Source organism: Notothenia rossii (assembly GCF_949606895.1).
Source record: "Notothenia rossii genome assembly, chromosome: 11".
NCBI lineage: Eukaryota > Metazoa > Chordata > Actinopteri > Perciformes > Nototheniidae > Notothenia > Notothenia rossii.
Window position 1 is genome coordinate 38,157,978 of NC_136910.1, and position 20,847 is coordinate 38,178,824.

The 20,847-nt window shown below is 40.5% G+C and overlaps 1 protein-coding gene across 5 annotated transcripts in view; it reads left to right on the forward strand.

Annotated features, from left to right (window-relative positions):
• The window catches only part of garnl3 (GTPase activating Rap/RanGAP domain like 3), a 98,842-nt gene that overhangs the window by 32,799 nt on the left and 45,196 nt on the right, over window positions 1-20,847 (forward strand). For 4 of the 5 annotated variants that reach the window (XM_079660126.1, XM_079660125.1, XM_079660123.1 and 1 more), the window contains exon 2: window positions 8,913-8,982. In XM_079660126.1, the coding sequence (XP_079516252.1) occupies window positions 8,913-8,982 (70 nt within the window). Of the gene's footprint in view, window positions 1-2,353; window positions 2,647-8,912; window positions 8,983-20,847 lie in introns of those variants that run through there. The other variant, XM_079660124.1, reaches the window with a different exon arrangement.

A 20,847-nucleotide genomic window follows, 5' to 3' on the forward strand; every position in this document is an offset into this window, starting at 1 on the left:
AACCTACATCTTCTGATGATCCCCTTAAAGATATATCTGCTGTAATAGTCTAGTTTTAGTAATAACAATGTTTTATGATCATTGCAATATTTGTTCAACTTAATTTAATGTGCACTTACTGTACACATACTTTTCTACATACTGCATTTAGTTTTAACAAAGCTTAAACAAAAGACAACATTCACGTGGAGAAAGTAAAAATATTCTTTGCACATTGGGATCTAATAAATGTGGTAGCCGAGTAGCAATAGGCAATCTCGTATCAGCTGTGCCTCTGGGACTGACCACTGACCGCCTAGTGTTAAATAGGTTGATGAGAGGCAGAAAAGTGCATTTTAAAGAGGGGAAAAGAGAGACGATAAAAAATAAGAGAGGAGAAGAGGAAGGCTGCGTGAATGACCTCATTATATTGGTCCTGCAGTTGGGATTATGGGTAGACCCTGGAGAGCACATACTGTAAGAGTGATTGATTGGTGAGGATCTGAGAGGCCAAAGAAACACAAAGACCAGCATCTTCTGCAAGAGAAATGTTAGAAAGATTAGTCATTTCAGATCCTTTATATTGTTTTGAAGGTGTAAAGATGAGCAAAAAGTCACCTATACAATGTATGGGCTGCCAGTAAACTTCCTTTTACTGGTTGACCAAAATCAATTTATTAACAAATGTGTTAAGATTTACCACTCCAGACTTGGCCTTTTTATACCTTTTTTTTAGTATGGACATACTAACATGTATAACTTTAAAACGTATGAGGAAGTGGGACATCTATTTATTGAGGAATAACTAAGAGAACGATTGATCCCAAGATGGCAACCCAAATTGTATTGTTAATTGTTTATCAATGTTTGTCTCTCCCTGCCTCAAACGCCTCAATTGGACTCCTTTGTTTACTTCTTTGAACATAGTGACATCACAATGTAAGACTTGCGCTCCTAGTGGCTTGTGCTCCTACTCATTGTACGTGACGTGAAGCAGTTGACAGAGCTGGCCAGCTAACCAATCAGAGCAGACTGGGCTCTGGTTTCAGACAGAGGGTGAAAAGAGGTGCTGCAGCACAGGTAGTATGAGAAATATAAAGAGCTTTTTCAACATTAAAGCATGGAGACATGTCCCAGTAGAGACACTACATACAAATATTAATTTGCATAATATGTCCTGTTTAACATTCATGGTTTCTAGTTCATTCTTTTTTCTTTGTATATTGATTTTCAAATACAAATGGACAGATACGACAGAGCGGTTGTGATTGACAGTGTCACATTACAGCTTTGCAACACATAACTACCTCATTCTCTTCAGGTTAGAATAAATAAAAAATAAAACGTTTTAAATAAATGAGTAAAGCAAATATATGTAAAAAGGGATTTGGGTCTTTTTCTGGAATATCTGTGAAGGTCATCCTCTTTGCATATAAGAAAGGCCCCCAGAAATGTTTGAACTTCCTGGAGGAGCCTCTCAATGGATTTTTTCAAGCTGTAAATTATTAAAAATGTCTCTAGTAATGTTGCAAAGGCTATAAGGTCGCCTTGGAAGGTTGGAGATGCCAAATACTGCTGTAAAGGCATTAGGCTACGCGTCCCAGTGACCTCTGACAAAGTATTGAAAATTGAAATCCAGTAGTTTTGCAGAGACGCAATAGTTTCTAGTTCATTATAAAACATGTTATAATACTAATATTCCCGTAATATTGTGTTCTATAATAACTTAATACTGTAAAAAGGGCTATTCTGCATACTGAGTATTTTGATACATTTTATTTATTTAGCTTGTACTTCTACTTAACAATTTCATTCAGGGAGTTGAAACAGTGTATTTTAATACCACAGTATTTATATTTTAATCAAAGAAAATATATGATTCATTCTTATACCACTTATTAGTACTTAACATGTTATTGATTTCAAAATAAAAGCTGATATGCTCTAAATATTTGGACATTACATGATGCAAAGCTGACCCCAGACAACATTTCCTGTCTTTTCTGCTCTTAACTGACATGACATAGCATTTGATAGCAGTACAAAAGGTAAATGCATGTTACACATCCCTCACATTTTGTGTCAGTGCTCCCACCGGATGACATGATGAACCTGCAGCCTCAGTCCTCCTGCTTCCTGACATGTCTCTGGCTCCAGGACATAGTTACTGTAGAGGAGCTCCACATAATTGACAGTGATGTAACAGCAACTCAAAGGGGGGGAAAAATGATAAGCATAATCTGCTCTGAATGGTGCCTTTTGCTCTGCAGAGCCCCCAGCAACAAAGTGTGCTGGATTGAAATGCACCATTAGAAAGAGAGAGAGAGATAGAGAGGGAGGGAGGGGGGAGGAAAGGGTAGAGAGAAAGGGGGGAATCACACAGTAAACACATGCTTCTGTGGCACAGAGCCGTTCCGCTTCATTATCATGCTGTGACCAGTTGCGCGCGGAGACCAGAGACCACCAGCCGGGTTTGGATCAGTTTGTCGGAGTTGTTTGCGCCGCAGTGATGTTCCTGCGCTCTTAACGAGGAGAAACACACGGAAAGAGGGGGAAACAGAAGCAGAGGAGCCGGTTTGTTATCGACTTGTCCGCTGGACTGACATCGCATGGGGACATGAACAGTGTGGATCAAGCCTCTAACAAACTGTTGACTTTCAATCATCGGTAAAAAAAAATAATAATATCCCAAACAAATATCCTTTCTGCATGTTATCTGTTGAATGCATTGCTGCTCTCTGTCGTCGCTCTGTCATATCCCTGCAGCACTGTTTTATTATGCAGAAAATGAGACAAAGCTGAGGACAGGTGTGCAAAGCAAACCATTTGTTGCTGCGCAAAGTGCCTTGTTATTACGCTAATTGTGTTTTCAGAAATCGACGGTTTTGGGATTCAGCTTTGTGTCTAGTTGTGTATGAACTGCATAATTTATTGATCTTTTTCCGTTTACTCAGCTGGCAAATTGAGCGCCACTGAATCCACAAGTATCCAAGCTGGAAGTATTGACGCTCCTCGACGGACTCTTTTAATTGGACCAGTTTATGTGCAGCTTTGCACCAGTTTCATGAATTGTAAAGTCGGTTCATGTGTGCGGATATTGCTTATTAATGCATCTGTCCATTTTCTTTCCTTCTGGAGTGCAGATATGTGCAGGGGAAATCATGAATAATGCATGACATGCTCTTCAGTTGAGGTGCATGCAGCTCTGCCTGTGTACATGACAGCGACAGAATAACATATGTGGCCTCACTGTGGGCAGGTACAAAGCTAAGTTCAGTTTTATTCTAAGGTGCAGTGTAGCAGCTAATTTCCAGCCACTCACGTTGATTAGAAAATGGCATGCTGCAGCTCTTTAGCAGCAGGAGGCTGGCTGCAGTGACACTTGAACAGATAGATCATATAGTGAACCTAAAGCTCTTATGGCACAGTGCTGCTGCCAACAGCACAGACTCCTCCTCCTCTCCATGCTGCACCAATTGTGTAGAGAGGGAGGAGGGAAGAGCAAAATATGTCTTGAATTGTTCATGAAATGCCCCAGTGACTTGTTGTTACTGTATGGCATGAATTTGCTTTGTGTTGGAATTATCATCCCTATATTTCTTATTTATTTACATATCTAAAGCTAAATGACTTGTGTGCCTGTTTTAATAAGAACAATCTTGAGTCGTTCATAGATAATTGAAGGATGGGTTAGCAATGAATCTGCATTGTGCTGCTCCCTCTTTGTCAATAGGTTGGTTGATTGGACGTTTGAGAATTAGTTGATATGTCAATTTTGTATCAAGTAGGCTGAATTAGTTATTTCTACGAATCGTCTCAGCATATCTGTGGTAAACACAATATTTGAAGTGGTGCTGTCGTATAATCTTTTGCAAAGAAACTCATATTTTGACAGATCTGTTGATTAAAAAAAATCTGTCAAAAATTTACCAACGTCTCCAAATATGTGCAGTAATTCCTAAGATTTGCTGCAGGAAACGGTTGAGTGAAGTTTGAATTATTTAGATTGTTACTAGGGATGTCCCGATCACCTTTTTTTGCTCCCGATCCGATTCCGATCATTTGATTTTGACAATCTGCCGATATCGATTTTTCCCGATCCGATCTTCATGCAATGCATTAAGAGAAAAAAAAGGTAACAGATAAACGGCTGGTCATCCAACGCGATGAATTCAGCTATCTTGGCTGTTAATTTTTTTGGCCTTTTCACTGTTCTGGGGCAGTTTCTCTTTCCTTTTAAAAGTCTCTGAAAGTGTCGGTTGTTTCAGTGCCGTTAACGGAGTGGCCGCTGTGTACTCGTCGTGTTGTTGTTTGTGTTAGTTTCTCAGGTGGCGTATTAGATTGGTCGTGTTGAACGTAGCCCTGTTCTTTCCACCACGCGGAACCTCCGCCTTGCAAACATTGCATCTGGCTGTTACACTGCCTTCACTTTCAATTTTATAATACTTCCAAACTCCTGACATTTTCTCTGTTCCGACTCCCGAGTCACCAGCTGAACGTAGCCTCTCGTTAGCTTACTGCTACTGTTAGACACTGCGCCATGCCCACTCTGTTGCCAGATTTGAGAGAAATAAGCAACCAGGTCTATGAAAACAAGCCCAAAAGAAGCAACACATACATGATGTTGTGTCATTTTAAACCAAAACTAAGGCCTCAGGATGACTTTAAGACGTGAACTGGGTCATTCTCGTTTTGTAACATTAAATTAAAAAATTTAAAATCCTGATCCCCGATTTTTTTCTCCCGATTCCGATCTTTTGAAAATCACGTGATCGGCTCCGATCCCCGATCACGTGATCGGATCGGGACATCTCTAATTGTTACATGTATTTGCCAGTTGTGGATGTATGAGTCAGAAAAGCTGTTGGCTGGTGGATACATTCTGAATGTTGGCTCTTTTTAAAGGTTTGATTGTCTGTCTCAAGAGTCTTGAGTTAGCTTCTTCAGCTCTAAGCACCAAGGTCTTCTGGTGTATTTGCTTTTCTTTCTAATTTAGTCTCAAAAAGAGCAACTATATCGAATGCTTTGAGAGTTTAAAGAGTCTTATTGAACTTAACGGATAAAGAGGATTGGCTTTTCTTTACTTGAGCAGCACTGTGAGGGAGAGTATGGTCGGTGGCAGTGGGATTTATTCTTCACATTTCCCTGTACGGAGCCTTTCAGTGGCGACTTTCCATCGTCTTATGACAGGAACCACAATTTGTAACCTTTCCCGCTCTCCATTACCGAGAGCAGCGGTTCAGTAAATAATATACATTTAAATATTTCAGAGCTATTTCTATTTTGTTCAAGTTTTCAAAAGTGATTTTTTTCTTTGCTTGACAGACATTTCCCTGCTAGAAAGTGACTGAAGCGTTGTGATGCACAGTTTGGGTTATGATGTGTCCAAACAATGCAGGTTGTTTCACTTTGTAGTTGATATTCAGTTAGAGTTCAAATACATAAACGCACAAAAAAGACTTGTAGACATTAGTCCCGAACTACAAACGTGCATAAACAAATGCACTAATGGAGAGGTATCGGAGCAAAGGGGCTGCAATGTGTCTCCTCCCGAGATCAGTTCCCTTCTTCAACTAAAGCAGGCAATACTTCATTTTTTTGGGGTCTGTCCGGGAACTTGAATCAGTTACCGTCCTCTGACCATCACCCAAAACAACCCACAAACTGAGCTACTGCCTGCCCCCTGAACTTGTGCTTTCGTTAAATTAGAATAAGCTCTTCATATCTTTTATGAGACATCCTTTTGCATGGAGTCAGCCATGTTGCACTGCCATGATTTAACAGTAGCTCAGACCTCATGTATTTTTTTAACTTTTTGACCACCATACTTCTTGTTGTCCTGCTTTTAAAACTATTGTAACGCAAAGCACCGCCTGCATTTGGTTCCTTCCTAAGTATTGGTGTGTTGGATATCTAAAATGTGCTTTTTTACAAAGTTAATCTAAAGCATGTGGGAATTAGTTTTACGGGTATCTGGTAATAAACCATCCCATCAATTAGCATGACATGCTTCAAGATTAAGGGGTCACCAACATGGTACAGGTTATCATGTGGAGAACTTGAATGTCTCTACCAAATATGGCAGTGCATTCAATAATTGTCGAGATGTTTTAGCCTGGACTGGACTTTGGGACTGCTAGATCGACCAACTGACTGATAAGAAATTAGCCATATAATACCAGTGCTTTTTAAGATATAATTTGTTGGCAAACATTTTTTCCATTAAAATAAATCTTGGAATGCACATTTACTTGACATTGGAATCATTCTCAATCCTTACTTTCTTTATGTTTATGTAACAATCATTCCTGTTGAGAACAAGTTCACATTGTAGATTCTGTGTATGTTTTGTTGCTTTGTTTTCTCTCGCACATTTTACTCAGAATCTGCACATCATCTCCACTGCACTCCCTGAGCTCTGTTGACAGGTGCATGCTCGTCATCACTCTGAAGGCTCTTTATCTGCTTGGTTCGTTCCACCCTTTAACATTAGTCAGCAGCTTTGACAGAAACCACCTTGTGCTCAAATGGCTCAGAGTTCACCCCCTCCTGCATGTCCTAAAATATGTTTGTTTTTTTAAGCATAAGGCTAGGCATTGCCTTTGGGAATTATACAGCCAAGTGTTGTGGTTTTTTATTTTGTGACTGCTTTGATGCAAGCATTTACTTTCTCCAATCCAACTATTATGACATCTCTCTTGAACCACAGTCCTAAGAGGGATGCAATTCATTTTGAACATTTCTATAACAAAGGAAGTATTATTTTACTAGTTCAAGGTGTCCCATGAAATGTTTACAATAGGTTCAATTTGCTATATAAAAAGGTGACCATACATTAAATGAATACATTTCCATTTTAAGTTGTAGTTTCCTTGAAATATTTCAACGCCGTTAACAACCTTAACTATTTGTGTCGATTGGTCCAAGGTTGGGGGGGTGGGGTTTATCGGTTATGCCAGTTTATGGTAATCATTTCATGGGCCATTAATACGAGATCTCTGAGCATATACATTCTGTCTTTTCCCAGTCCCCTTGAAGGTATCCCTAAAATCAGCCTTTGTGGTTCATGCAATCGAGAGATATCAAAACAAAATCCTCAATAGTTCATTTCATCTGTCACTACTGCCTTTAAATCAGCCTTAAATTAAAATGTCTATCCATAAATACCGTTTAAAAAGCCCACAGTGATCTAGCCAAAGTATATTTGTTTTGGCGCTGCTGGTATGAAGCTGCAGCACAGTGTTTGTCTTTGTGGTTGATTACATTACAGTGCATGTTATTTAGCTGACTTCTATCCAAAGCACCTTGCATACTATAATTTAGACATGCCTACAAGAAGAATCTGGGATTCACTAGATGATTAACATCTTGCTGATGTATTGGTACTGTTGTCTAGTTTGGATGAAAGTAAAATGTTCATGTTTTGGTGGACTTTCCGATCACCATATTAGTTTAAAACTATATACAGTATGAGATGCTTCGTGCATATATTGGTCACAATTCTTTAAATAACAAAACGTAAGAGGTTTTTTTTCAATATTCCCTTCTATGTGTCACTACTGCCTTTTTTTAATCAGCCCTACATGATCAATCAATAAATACCTCTAAAAAGCTGAGCTTCCCTGGGAGATGGAGGGGTCATTAGGAAGGTGGGTGGGGTGCTATCACTTAATCTCCCCAACACCAATCCTCTTCCTGACCCCTCTCTGAGGAAAGGTGAAGGGTAGGAAAGATTGCAACATGGGTGCAGGGAGAAAAAGTGGGAGCACATGAAGGTAAAATATGTGATGGAGGGGGAAGAAAGTGGGTGAGGAAAAAGTGATGGATACTTCCTGTAGCATGGACGCACTTTAAAATACGTCCCCTTAAGAGTGTACATTATGTATTATCAGCAGCACTCTGCAGAGAGAAACCTGAGCAGAGAGGGGAGGAGTGGGGAGATCTAGGGGGAGGAGCGGAGGTCCGGAGAGACAGGGAGCAAAAAGTATGCAGGTCTGTAACAATACATAATGTAATAACTAGACAAAATGAAATACAAATGATGTAATAAACCCATAGCCTGAATCCAATATTTAATTCATTTCCCTGCATTTTGAAATTAATTACGCTAATGGCAGTGTTTAGAACAAAATGCAAGAGTTTATTATGTAATATAAACCGTATGTTTTAATAAACAGCCTGAATGAAATATGACATACTGTACATTTCCTTGCATTATTAAATCAATTATTACATATTGCATTGGAACATTTTATGGAAAATGTAATAATACATGCATAGTGTTTTATATTTACACATGAGCAATAATAATCTATAATTTAATAGTATAACAGCCACCGGGTCATTGCATTTGCATTGAGACAATTGAGCTTATCCAATACATTTTCCTGATTGCACGTTTACTTGTTAACTTAATACAAGTCTATCACTCGTATCAGAGTATTATACAGTGTGGTACGAGGACTTTGTCCACTACAGCAATACACTTGAGGCTGTGTTTCTTATATTTGGTACAAACTGTATCATGTAAAGTGGCTTTTAGTGTCTCGTAAACTTCAAAACTTCTAAGTCCTGCTGCTGTTCATGTTACAATCAGAGATATTTGCAACCTTTACTTGTATCTGATATGTGTTTAGTGTCTTTCTAAGCATTAAGAATCTACTCTGCGTGCGCTTTTGGTGATTTGACCAGCAGTCCGCTCTCTCAGACAGTCTCCATCTATCACTGAGGCCTAATTGAATCTGGACCTAGTCTCAATCAGGAGCTGGGCTGGCCTCCAGCGGCTCCACCACACCGACACACACTAAGGCAGGGGGAAGGCTAAGAGAAAGAAAAGGGGAAGAGAGACATGACATAAAAGCAGATGCAACAGTTGATGTGTGTGTGATGGAGGAGACGCAGGCCATGTGTGTGACTGTGTGTTTGTGTTGCAGCTCTGCCTCGGAGGACTTGGGCTGCAGGCGTGGAGACTTCAGCAGGAAACACTATGGGTCTGTGGAGCTGGTGAGTCCCTCCCACAATGCACTCTGTCTCTGTTTGTCTGTGTGTCTCCTGACCATCTTCATCCTTGATTCTTCCTCCTCTCCCTGACTGCTTTTGCCTTTCTGCTGGACACCAGAGGACTGATGAGTCAGACGTACTGGGTGTGGTCCGGCTTTGTCACAATGTGTGTTCCTCTCACACTGATGCAACCTCTGCGGTGTATTTGTTTTGGCGCTGCTGGTGTGAAGCTGCAGCACAGTGTGTGTCTTTGTGGTTGATTACATTACATTGCATTTTATTTAGCCGACTTTAATCCTTGCATACTATACTGTAGACATGCTTACTGGAAGAATCTGGGGTTCAATAAATGTTGAGCCTCTTGCTGATGTCTTGGTATTGTTGTATAGGTTAGAGGGAAGGAAAAATTAAATGTTTAAAGTACTTTTGAAACAAAATATTAGTTTTTAACTATAAAATGCTCCATAAATGTATTAGTCACAATTATTTTAATATCAAATGTGAAGGATATTTAAAAAAATGTTGTTGTGCGATGTTGGTTCCTGCCCAAAATTGAGTATGGGTTGGACTTTATGATACATACAATTTCTTTAAGAGTCCAAATCTACTAGAGCCCTTAAAAGTTGTTTACTATTAATGATGGATTCATAAGGTGTTTTTAAGATAATTTAACCTGATATACTTTTCTTCTTTAAGAGAATCTTACAAAATACTATCTTTCCCAGTCAAGCAATTTGGTCATTGCTTATCTTCTTTGTTAAACATTGTCTTTATTGATGTTGTAAATAAGAACAAAAGAAGAAAAAGGGGCAGGTGATTGAGACAAACAGGAAAGGAACAGATAACAGCCATTGGGTGTACATTGAGTCATGAAAGTTGGATATAAAGAAACAAAAATTACAAAAATGAAACGTAACGGCAACAAAAACAATGACTATGTGATAAAAGATATGAGACAGCCCTCTGACTCACATGTGAACTCTCCAGATTTCCAGGTTTCCCCTTCAGGTCACACGTGATCTTTTCTTTCGGTACACACAATGCTAATTCATTAGTCCATCTAGCCAATGTAGGTGTTTTTATCTTCTTTCCATATTGCAGCTAGTAACTGAGGGTCATTTAGATTACTTTATAAACTGCATGGTAATGTTTTGTTTTAACAATCTGAAGACGCAAAGTTACTATAGTACAGATATAAAATAAATGAAGTAAGGCATAAAGAAGAATAACCTTGAAATATTGAAGTACCTCAAGTAACATTACTAAGCAGTTGAGTCATTGTAGCTTTAGGGAAGTGGGTGTGTGTGTGTGTGTGTGTGTGTGTGTGTGTGTGTGTGTGTGTGTGTGTGTGTGTGTGTGTGTGTGTGTGTGTGTGTGTGTGTGTGTGTGTGTGTGTGTGTGTGTGTGTGTGTGTGTGTGTGTGTGTGTGTGTGTGTGTGTGTGTGTGTGTGTGTGTGTGGGGGGGGGGGGGGGTGTACTTACTGAGTGTGTGCATCCAGATAGCCCGGAGGGACAGGAAGTCGTAGGGTTTCTCTCTGCAATCGTACTTCCTACTGGAGACATGTTGTGGCTTTGTCTCCACGTGTGCGATAGATTAGTGCTGAGGAGAAACCGCATGCTGTCAATCAGCTGACACCACTCTCTCTCTCTCTCTGTGTGTGTGTGTGTGTGTGTGTGTGTGTGTGTGTGTGTGTGTGTGTGTGTGTGTGTGTGTGTGTGTGTGTGTGTGTGTGTGTGTGTGTGTGTGTGTGTGTGTGTGTGTGTGTGTGTGTGTGTGTGTGTGTGTGTGTGTGTGTGTGTGTGTGTGTGTGTGTGTGTGTGTGTGTGTGTGTGTGTGTGTGTGTGTGTGTGTGTGTGTGTGTGTGTGTGTGTGTGTGTGTGTGTGGTATAGTATAGTGGCTTTGTCAAATTACAAAGCCACTATATGTGTCAGTTTGGCATGGAAATATGTTTAGGTCAATCTTGAATACAATAATTTATTCGGGGAAGTTACCTTTTCATATTCTTCCTAATTAAAAGTGCTCAGGATATATTGCCTATTCAGAGCTAACATCATTTTCATTGAAATTCACAAGAATAACTCACATTTAAGTTCCATTATGCCAAAAGAAAAAAGGCTGCACTGTATGATTGATAGAAGTGGATTATGGGAAATGAATGGCAGAGCTTGATAAACCCAGGTTGATCTTCAGAAATAACCTCAGGGAGGATAAGCTCATGATGCCCAGATTATTTTCTGCAATTATCTTTGTTTCTCTGCTCTGACGTGAAATCTGTTTTCTGTTGGAAAGAGAAATATAATTGCTTTTGTAAAAATCAAAAGAAACAACAAAGTGTTTTTGTCGACTTTGTAACTCGCGCTGTTTGAGGCTGTGGGTCTCCAGAGGAGATTTGTACAAAGTTAAGGGAAGAGTTGGTTAAATTCAACAACAGATCCTTGTGTTGACAGTTTTAAATCTGTGTGGAGAGTCTGCATTTCTGTTTTTCCAATGTGAAAGAGGCAAGAACATTTTAGACAATTAGGAAAAGTATGATACGTATACCCTCTCTTGAATATCTAATCTATCTAAGATGTTCAAACTGCTAACAGTTAGAGCTCCTAAAGTATTTAATTATACAAATGGATTCAGTTGCTTTTTTTGTTTGTTCCAATCTGATTTCCCTTTTTTTTTTGAGGACATTTTACAAAATACTCAACTTTTCCAACTAAATATTTTTCCTACCCACTACAAGATTTAAATGACAGTTTGATAATATTTTCTTTAAAGCATATTTCGTTAATATTGGAAAGCCTTGTCTATGCTGCCATGAGGTAATTCTGGAGAAATACTAAATCATTTAATAATAATATGTATTTCAATAATAATTTGCTTAGAATTTGGCAAAAATATTTAGTTTAGAAAAACTAATTCTGGCTTCCAAATCAACCATTTTAAATTAATGCATCCGGAAAAAAATATAAGGGGGAACATTTTATTTTTAAATATTATATGTTGATGCTAAATCCTAATGTTTTTTTCCCGGCGTCACCTGATTCCATGTGATTTGTCCAAAATAATGAAAATTGTTGTTACATTTAATCAGAATATTATCTTCACTTTTTAGAACTCTTTTTTTTTTAAAGTGAACGAGAAAACCTGTTTTCAAATGTCTCCTCACAAGTGGGAGCCACAGATTCAGAGCAGGGTCTCCCTAATAAGAAAGAGCCGAGCCGTGACTCACCATCACTGTTTTATTTCTGGTTTCTTGTATCAGCCGGTAGCAGTGACTAATAACAGGAGGAACCTCCACAGACACCGAGGGGGTTGGAGGTATGATTCACTCTCGTCCACAAACACACACACCTTTAGACATTAAAGAAGTGTAAAGGATCCGGTATGGCGTACAAACTCTTTTCTAAGCGGATTTGATCAGGAATCAGGGACAGTTTTGAAATAGAAATGAGACATTAGAATGCTTTTTTCAGAACCTATCTTTGTGTGTATGCAATCTGAGCAGTAATTTTTCAAATTTTTGCAGTAATCTATGAAATAATTGTGATATATTTTAGTTGAGACTGACTTTCGCATTGCTTAAAAACATCCTCAGCCAGACACTGACATAAGACTGCACCTACATTCACTCTGAACACAGTGTAAAATATTCATGTTGTCACCGCCTCACTGCACAGGAACATCTTGAATCATAGGCTTTTCTAGGCTAAGTTCTCCTGAATAAAGGCGAGTGTGTTGAGAATCAGTGTTGGGTTTATCAGCTCTTAAACTTTCTTCAAACCCTGCACACAAATGATGGTATGTGCTTTTATTTAAAGGGACAAACAAAGCCATCTCCCACTCTGCCTGTCACTTTTATTCAGTGACAACTCCACGGTTCACTTTTAAAAGCTTAATTGTGTGGGTAAAAGCTGCAGGCAACAACAATTAAACCTGTGTCATCCTGACTAAACAGCTCGGAGAATGTGGTGTTGTTTTTATTTATTTCTTTACAGATAATTGAATTGTCTTCATGCGAGTCCAACAGATAAAGGCGGTGACAGATATAGGAGAGAGGTGGGCGCTGTGTCTCTGAGTGTTATGAATCTTCACGGGAAAGCTCAAATAAATGTTGGAGAATTGAATCCTTCACACACATTCATGAAACAAGGCCAGAGTATGCACCTCGTAATGCTCCTTCACTTAAAACAATAAGCGTATATCAAAATGTGTACATCAGATCAGGGGCGGACTGGCCATTGGGAATACCGGGAGTTACCCCGGTGGGCCGGTGCTGTGTGTGGGCCGGAGGGCCAAAAAATAAAAAAAAATCTTCTTTTTTTTGCCGAAATCCTACCGGCCCACATTTGTAAGTGTTCCGGCCACTCCCTTTTTTTTTTTTTGCTTAACTAAATCCTACCGGCCCACATTTGTAAGTGTTCCGGCCCACTGGGGTGTGGCCCACTGGGCTGGGCTAGGCCGTTTTGATAGGCTACCTATGTTCTATCTATCAGATAGTTTCACTTTCACACATCAGGCCCGTAGCAGCTGTCACTGCGCAGTGAACGATGAGGACTGAGTGACTGAGAGAGGGGGGGGGTTGGCAGGGAAACGGGGTTCAGGGGAAGTGGCTGTACGGCTGTACCCGTAGGATAGAAAAGGGGGAAGTGACGTCTGACTCAGAGGTCGCACGGCTGTGGAGAAGAACGTGTTGCCCACATTCTGTTACTGAGTTTAGGCTAGTTAGCTAGCAGGTTTATTGTTTTGGGTGCAGTCACTTTTGCCTCCACTTGCTGTTCAAATAAATGTTGAAAGAAAAAGTAAATCTGTTTACAGTTCTGTTTTATATGGGTGTTGAAGAAGAAGAACAAGAATTGGGAGGGATGAACCCCTCTTTAATGGTCACACATGCAGAGCACACAGCACACACAGTGAAATGTGTTCTCTGCTTTTAACCCATCCTCGTACCAGGAGTCTAGTACTAGGAGCAGTGGGCAGCTATTGTAGAGCGCCCAGGGAGCAATGGGAGGGAGGGGGTTGAGGGGTGTCCGGTGCCTTGCTCAAGGGCACCACGGCAGGGCAGGAGCTGAACTGGGACCTCTCCAAGTAGAAGTCCAACCTCCAAATGTAGGTCTGGTCGGGGACTTGAACCGGCGACCCTACGGCTCACAGTCCAAGCCCCTACTGACTGCCATAGATTTAATCCCTAATTTTGCTCTCAAATTGCACCAGATTGATGCATTTAACTTCAACATTTTAAAAAAAATCTTCCCGGGGGAGCTTGCCCCCGGACCCCCTAGAGGAGGTGAGGTCCACCACCTGCCCACACCCCCTGTTAAATTGTCTCACCCACATTGAGGATGCTTCCTACGCCCATGTTTTATTCCATGTGTCAAGTCAGGCAAATTGGGTCAAAATGTTATTGCATCAATGATCTGTTAACATTAAAATCACTAAATATATGCTAACTATTTTGCTCTAGGCAACTCTAGGCTCAGGTAATGTGATTACTATATGAATAATTGTCCAAAATAACATAAAATGCATAGGGTTTTTTGTTAAAGGTGACATGTCATGCTTTTCCGGTTATTACCCGTCCCCTTGTGTGTTATGACGGTTTTTCTGCATGTAAACGGTCTGCAGAGTCAAAACCCTCAAAGTACACCCTGTAGGAAGTAAAACTCTAACACAGAAAATACCTTCCCAAAACGCCTCGTTGGTGAAACGTCATCATCCATTTGATTCTTCCGGGTACCTGCTTACGAAAGCAGGTACCCGGAACTAAATGGGCCAATCCGTGGAGTCGTTACGTTACGTCCGCGGAGCCGTTAGGTTAAGCCCCCGCTGATTGGTCCAAATTGACCAATCCACACACACACTCAGTGCAGGCAGCCCTGCTGATCTCTCCTCCCTGGCTGCAGGCTGATAACAGACAGTTGGGATCGCCGCGAAATTCTCTCTGCAGACCCATTCTCACAGCGTTTATCAACCTTTTTCTTACTCAATATCAAGCCACACTTATTGTTTTTACTTCGGCTGTGACTTTGTGTGTGTTCAGGTTGAGTTTGGCTGTGTTTGGCTGTGTATCGCTAAACAAGGAAATCACACATCCACGGAGCTCAGCGCGATTCACAACGTACCGACCAATCAGACCACACTGGGCTCACAGGGAGGGGGGGGAGCTGCAGCAAGCCGTTTAGTGGAGAAAGTCAATACTGCTGAATACACATACTTTACAGAGATGCTGTATGCGAAACCAATGTGAGTTTGGAAAATTGCACAGTATTTTTCTATTTTAGTATACCTCAACAATGGAATTATAATCAGTGGAAATGGCCATGACACCTCTCCTTTAAGTAACATACTTTCGTCGCCGGCCGGCCGATACATGCCGCGCATTAAGTGGGCCTGTCTGTCAATTAATCCCCCGGCCACTTTTTCCCCCCAGTCCGCCCCTGCATCAGAGGCTCTCGGTGTTTTTGGGCCTTGATACCCAATGTGTGTGTTTTTGAGAAGCAGTGTGTTGGGAGGTCAGCTGTAAGTCCTCGGCTTCACCCCCACCCCACCAGTGTGACTGTCACTGCCCCAGAGGCTTTTGACTGCACTGTCACACTGAATTCATTCAATAACAAATAATGGCAGATTGAGTTTATTTTGATGAGATAGGGTGTGTTTAATTAATGTGCTACAGCAATTTAGAAACGTATATGTAGTTCCTTCAAATTAAAAGGGTGATTAAAGACACAATGAGGAGGATTTTTCGTTGTGATTTGGTTACAGAATACTCAAAATTGGCCCCCCTGTGAAGCTAATGATAACCAGGTTTCATGATGGAGGCCCCCTGTTTTGAAATCCTGCTTTTTAAAACAGGTTCTTACTTAGAGCTATCTTTTTTTCCTTTTTTTGTCGCTCAACTTTTCGACACTTCAGATAAGCTAGAGGGTTGAAACCTCGTACTAAAGGTTGTTGTAGCTTTTGCATTTAAATGTCACTTTCTGTCTATGTTAGACATAGCCGTGCTTTCATCTACCTTTGCAAACTCTACCAGAGTTTCGAAAAACAAATTCATGTTTATTTTTTCAAACATGAATTTGCATCCCTCAATTGAATTCCATTTCCATTGAAGGGGCCCTATTCAGCTCATTTCCAGGTTCATATTTGTATTTTGTGCTCCTACTGTGACATGTGTACATGCTTTGTGGTTGAATCCTCTTTTGAAGTAATTTAAAACAGCTTACATATTGTGGCCTGCTCTTGTCTCTCCCTCTGTCCCTCCTCCTCCCATATTCCCTGATACATAAGTAGTAATGTAATAAAGCAGCGTTGCATGGCGCTCACTGCAGCACCTGCCCACTCTTCAGTGTCCTTAAAGCGGCACCAGCTTACTAACATGACTCCTGGGTGGGAGGATGCCTTTAGTCCCAGTCATTTCATTAGTCATCGCCTGTGTTGCTGTGGTACAAATGGGCAGATTATGGATGTGGTGTCTCTGTTGTTAGCTGGATTTGTCCTAGCCGCATTAATGCTAATCAGGAGCAGTCAATGGGTACTTAGCAATCAGTCACGTTATGGACCTGGTTTGTCTTTGATTTAAAATTGACAAAAACACAGGTTAGTGTACAGCAACATAATGCATTATACATCATGATTAGCATTGCAGGAGTGTTGCCCTATATGAAAGGGCTTTTTGTATGTTGTGCAGTTTGTCTGAACGCAGCTTGACCGGAGGACCTCCTGGAAATAACATGAAAACATTGATCCTATCCTAATGATTAAATAGACTTAATTCAGTCTCAAGTATTTATAGGATGAGTCTGGTTTTGTTCTTTATTTTCTTTGTTGTCAAAAATAACTCAAAATATGACTACAAACAGCAGGGAAATTACTCAACTAACAAGTGTGTATCAAAAGCCACATATAGCTTGTTTGTTGAGCGCCAAAGATCTTTATTGTTGTCATATTAAACAATAAAACACAATGGGCTTCTGTTAAACAGATGAATCAGGCTTTGACTGCACAGTAAATATGTGTTATTAGGTTCGGTTCATTGTTTGGGTACTGTCATGGGATTTCTTGATTTCTTCTTCTGACACCATGCAATTTGAAAATGAGAAAAAAGACTGGTGGAAAGATTTGTATTTGTTCACCACACAATGGTTTCAGATGCCATGTTTCCCTTCCTTTTCTAAATGCAGTGGCTGTAGTATTTGTACTGTGAACTGTCTGAGTCACCGACGACCTGTAACACAGAGAAATGTATATCCAAACAGCTCTCAGTATGCAACCTTTTGAAGATGTGACTCTCATGATCTCATGCTCCACCTTCTAACTGTATAACCTGAAACAACCACACACAAACAGACACACACTCGTCTGGCTTTACTTTGATTTAACTGATTCTTACTGATGCCCTGTCCTCTATAGTAACTCCAATGGCTACCCATGATGGCTACTTACAATAAGAGCCAAAATACCCAAAAAATATTGACATCGATTTGGATGATTGCATTTGCAGTGATTTTTCATGCAAAATTAAGAAAAAATATAGATATCTCTTTTTTTTCTTAGTTTTATATCGTGTGTAGGTGGAAACCCTTGATTGAAAAACGAAGACATTTGAAGTCAATGCATTTGGTTTTTAGAAACTGGGATGGACATTATTCCCCATTAACCCGACATTTTATACACCAAACAATACTCTAATAATCTTGAAATGACAAATTGGTTATGACACACCGATTGACATTACACTATCAAATTCCTAAAGAAGACATATAGTTCCCCTGGCAGTCATATTTTTTTCCCCGCACATGGTCTTTGATAGGTTAGAAAAAACTTCCAAAGCTTCCAGAGCTGCATGGTTTCTCATAATAGACAGGAAAGCCCATAACAGTATGTATATTCCTCTGGATTCTCCCTTCTTATTCCTCTCCTCCCCAGTTTTCCTCTTTTTCCTCTCATCCCTTCTCTCTGACTATGCACCTGCCTCTCTCCCCCCCCCCCCCTGCTAATGCCTTCCTGCAGGTTTGTGAGTGTGCATGAAGAGGCCCACTGATGAGATCAATTATCTATCAGCCGTCACAAAACTATTGATTTAATACCCAGACATAAAGGCATCTCCCCCCCCCCCCCCCCTCCCTCTCTGCAGCTCCTTTGTCCCGCAGGCCTTGGGGAAATCAGAGACTCTGAGTACGCCGTGATCTCGATTGTGTTTGTGAAATGTTCAAGTCATGCCCCTAATATGGGAGCTGTTTAAGTGTGTGTATAAGAGAGGGAGCGTGTGTGTGCATCTCCTCTCCGTCTATAAAGCTCCAAAGACTTGTCCCTTTCCCATGGGGTTACGCCCGGTGGAGACGGCCATTATTCTTCTATCATTCGGCTTTTTGTTGTCATTACACATTGCTCTCTTCCTCAGCAACCTCATCCTTCATGCTGTCTCCCTCTTTTTACGTTTGATTCCCCCTTTTCGCTCCTCTCCTCTCTCTGCCCCTATCCCTCTTCAATTGCTCCCCGGTAGGAGTGATGTGTTTTATTGGTTGTTTGTTAAAGCGTAGAAGCATAATGTGCTGCCCCTTTTCCCCCGTGTCCTCCCCGGCTCACTGGGGGATCGTTGGAGTGCAGCTTTTCCTTGTTTGCCACTCTTCTGTTGCATGATTTAAAAGCTCTGTGTGTGTGTGTGTGTGTGTGTGTGTGTGTGTGTGTGTGTGTGTGTGTGTGTGTGTGTGTGTGTGTGTGTGTGTGTGTGTGTGTGTGTGTGTGTGTGTGTGTGTGTGTGTGTGTGTGTGTGTGTGTGTGTGTGTGTGTGTGTGTGTGTGTGTGTGTGTGTGTGTGTGTGTGTGTGTGTGTGTGTGTGTGTGTGTGTGTGTGTGTGTGTGTGTGTGTGTGTGTGTGTGTGTGTACACACTCAGACTCCCCAGAGCACTTAATGGCTTCGTTCTCCTGCTATTTTTCAATCTTTCACCCAAGAAAGCATATTCACACATAGCAGCACAGCCACTTACGTAAACACACGTTGAATACAGAATGTCACACATGTATTCCTCTCTTTTTTCACACAGATACCCTTTGAAGGTGGTGCATTACTGTGTCTGAACCCAGCATTATATTCCTCTCCATTATCCTACGATTTGACAGTTAATGTTGCGGGAGGCGAGAGGAAGAAAGGGACCTATAGCTTCCACATTTACTTTCTTTTTCCATGCACATATCTTAGCATAAACACTGCAACCACACCAGGAAGTATGCACAATAGGTATTTGTTTTCAGGGAGTAATATGCATTTGAAAGAAGAGCAGGCGGTATTTCCTGCAGCCTCTCCTCTCACACGGAGCCAATTATTGCACAGAAAGCTCTCTGTCGTTTATCAGAGCCTCACAGCTGCAGTAAACTTGCTGCGCTGGATGTATTACCTCAGTATATAAAGTGTACCATGGGGAAGAAGTGCAGCCACTGCGTTACTTTAATGTCATATTAATGGGAATGTTTTCAAGATATCAGTTCGTTTTTTACTTATCACTGAATTGAAAAATTATTCAAACACCCTTTCGCTCCTTTTTTTTGATTAAATTACATTTTGCTTGGAATTACACAAAAATTACTTGTAAAATAATAAGTAATAAAAACAATTTTTTTATCATAAAGAAAAAGATCATTTGATTGAAAAACATGTATGATGCGATGAAGCAGTTCATTTATGCAACATTTAAAGAGGCCATATTATGCTTTCCAGTTTGTTCCTTTACTGAAGTGTGTTCTATAGGTTTGTGTGCATGTAAGAATTGCAAAGGCTAAAATCCCTGTGTTTCTTTACCACAGACTCAATTAATAATTATTGAAAAATATGTGTAAAATATACAATTTAGAAAGATATTAAAACTACTCCTATTTAAAAGTGTCTTTTTATGTGATCCAAACTGTAACGTTAAATCAAACTGTTTATTTACGTGACACAGTTTGTACAGCATATTCAGAGCCAAGCTCAAGTTTTAAAAATGTCATTTAGGAGCTATCTAATCCCGCAGCTATAGTACTGCATATCAGATTTAATTTAGCATGAACAATAAAGTCAGCGTGACAGTTATTAATGACTTTACCCAGACTATACAGCTCTTGTCTTTCCTCCTCACTTGCCCACAGGAATGTTATGAATGGACTTTAACCCCCCCCCCCTCTCTAGGATAAGTGCTCTCTCATCACTTTCTCTCGTCTGACATCTAATGAGCCGCTGAAGTGGGGCACTACGCCCACTCTCCAAACTGATAAACACGGCTTAGTTTGGTTGTGTTTCGCCATTCACAATCTGGTTTTAGATATCTGTTAGTCGATGTGGGTAGACCCTTCGAGCAGGAACACTTTAACAACGTTTTATCTGAGAGTGCTGCTTTTGATCACAGTCGGGATATGAGGTTTACATGGAAAAAGATAAACCTGGGTTTTCATTTCCCTGTGTGCATGATCATAAGGATATCCATGTTTTTGATCCTATGCCTGCAGCATGCCTTTGAACCAGTGATGCCACTTATTTCTGTGCCGACTAAGTTACCTCAACAGTTAATGATCACCGGTGGTGATGTATGTAGCTGCTCCATCTCAGCATGGCAATAAATAAAATGAGCGACAATTCAATTCTCCCACAATATTGTTTTCTATTTTATGCCTCTACTGTGACATTTTTCAATTCCTATCACAATGTGTTGGAGCGCTAGCCAATAAAAACACAAGTGTAACATAGTGATGTAACAATGTTCTGGAACAAATGAATGAGGGAGTGTGTGGGAGAGAAACTCGCTCTGGAGGGGACTTGGGGATTTTAACCTTTGCAGACTATTTATTCACACAAAGACCTTTAGAACACATGGACAGGAAAGGTAAAAACCCAAAGAAAGCATACCTTCTA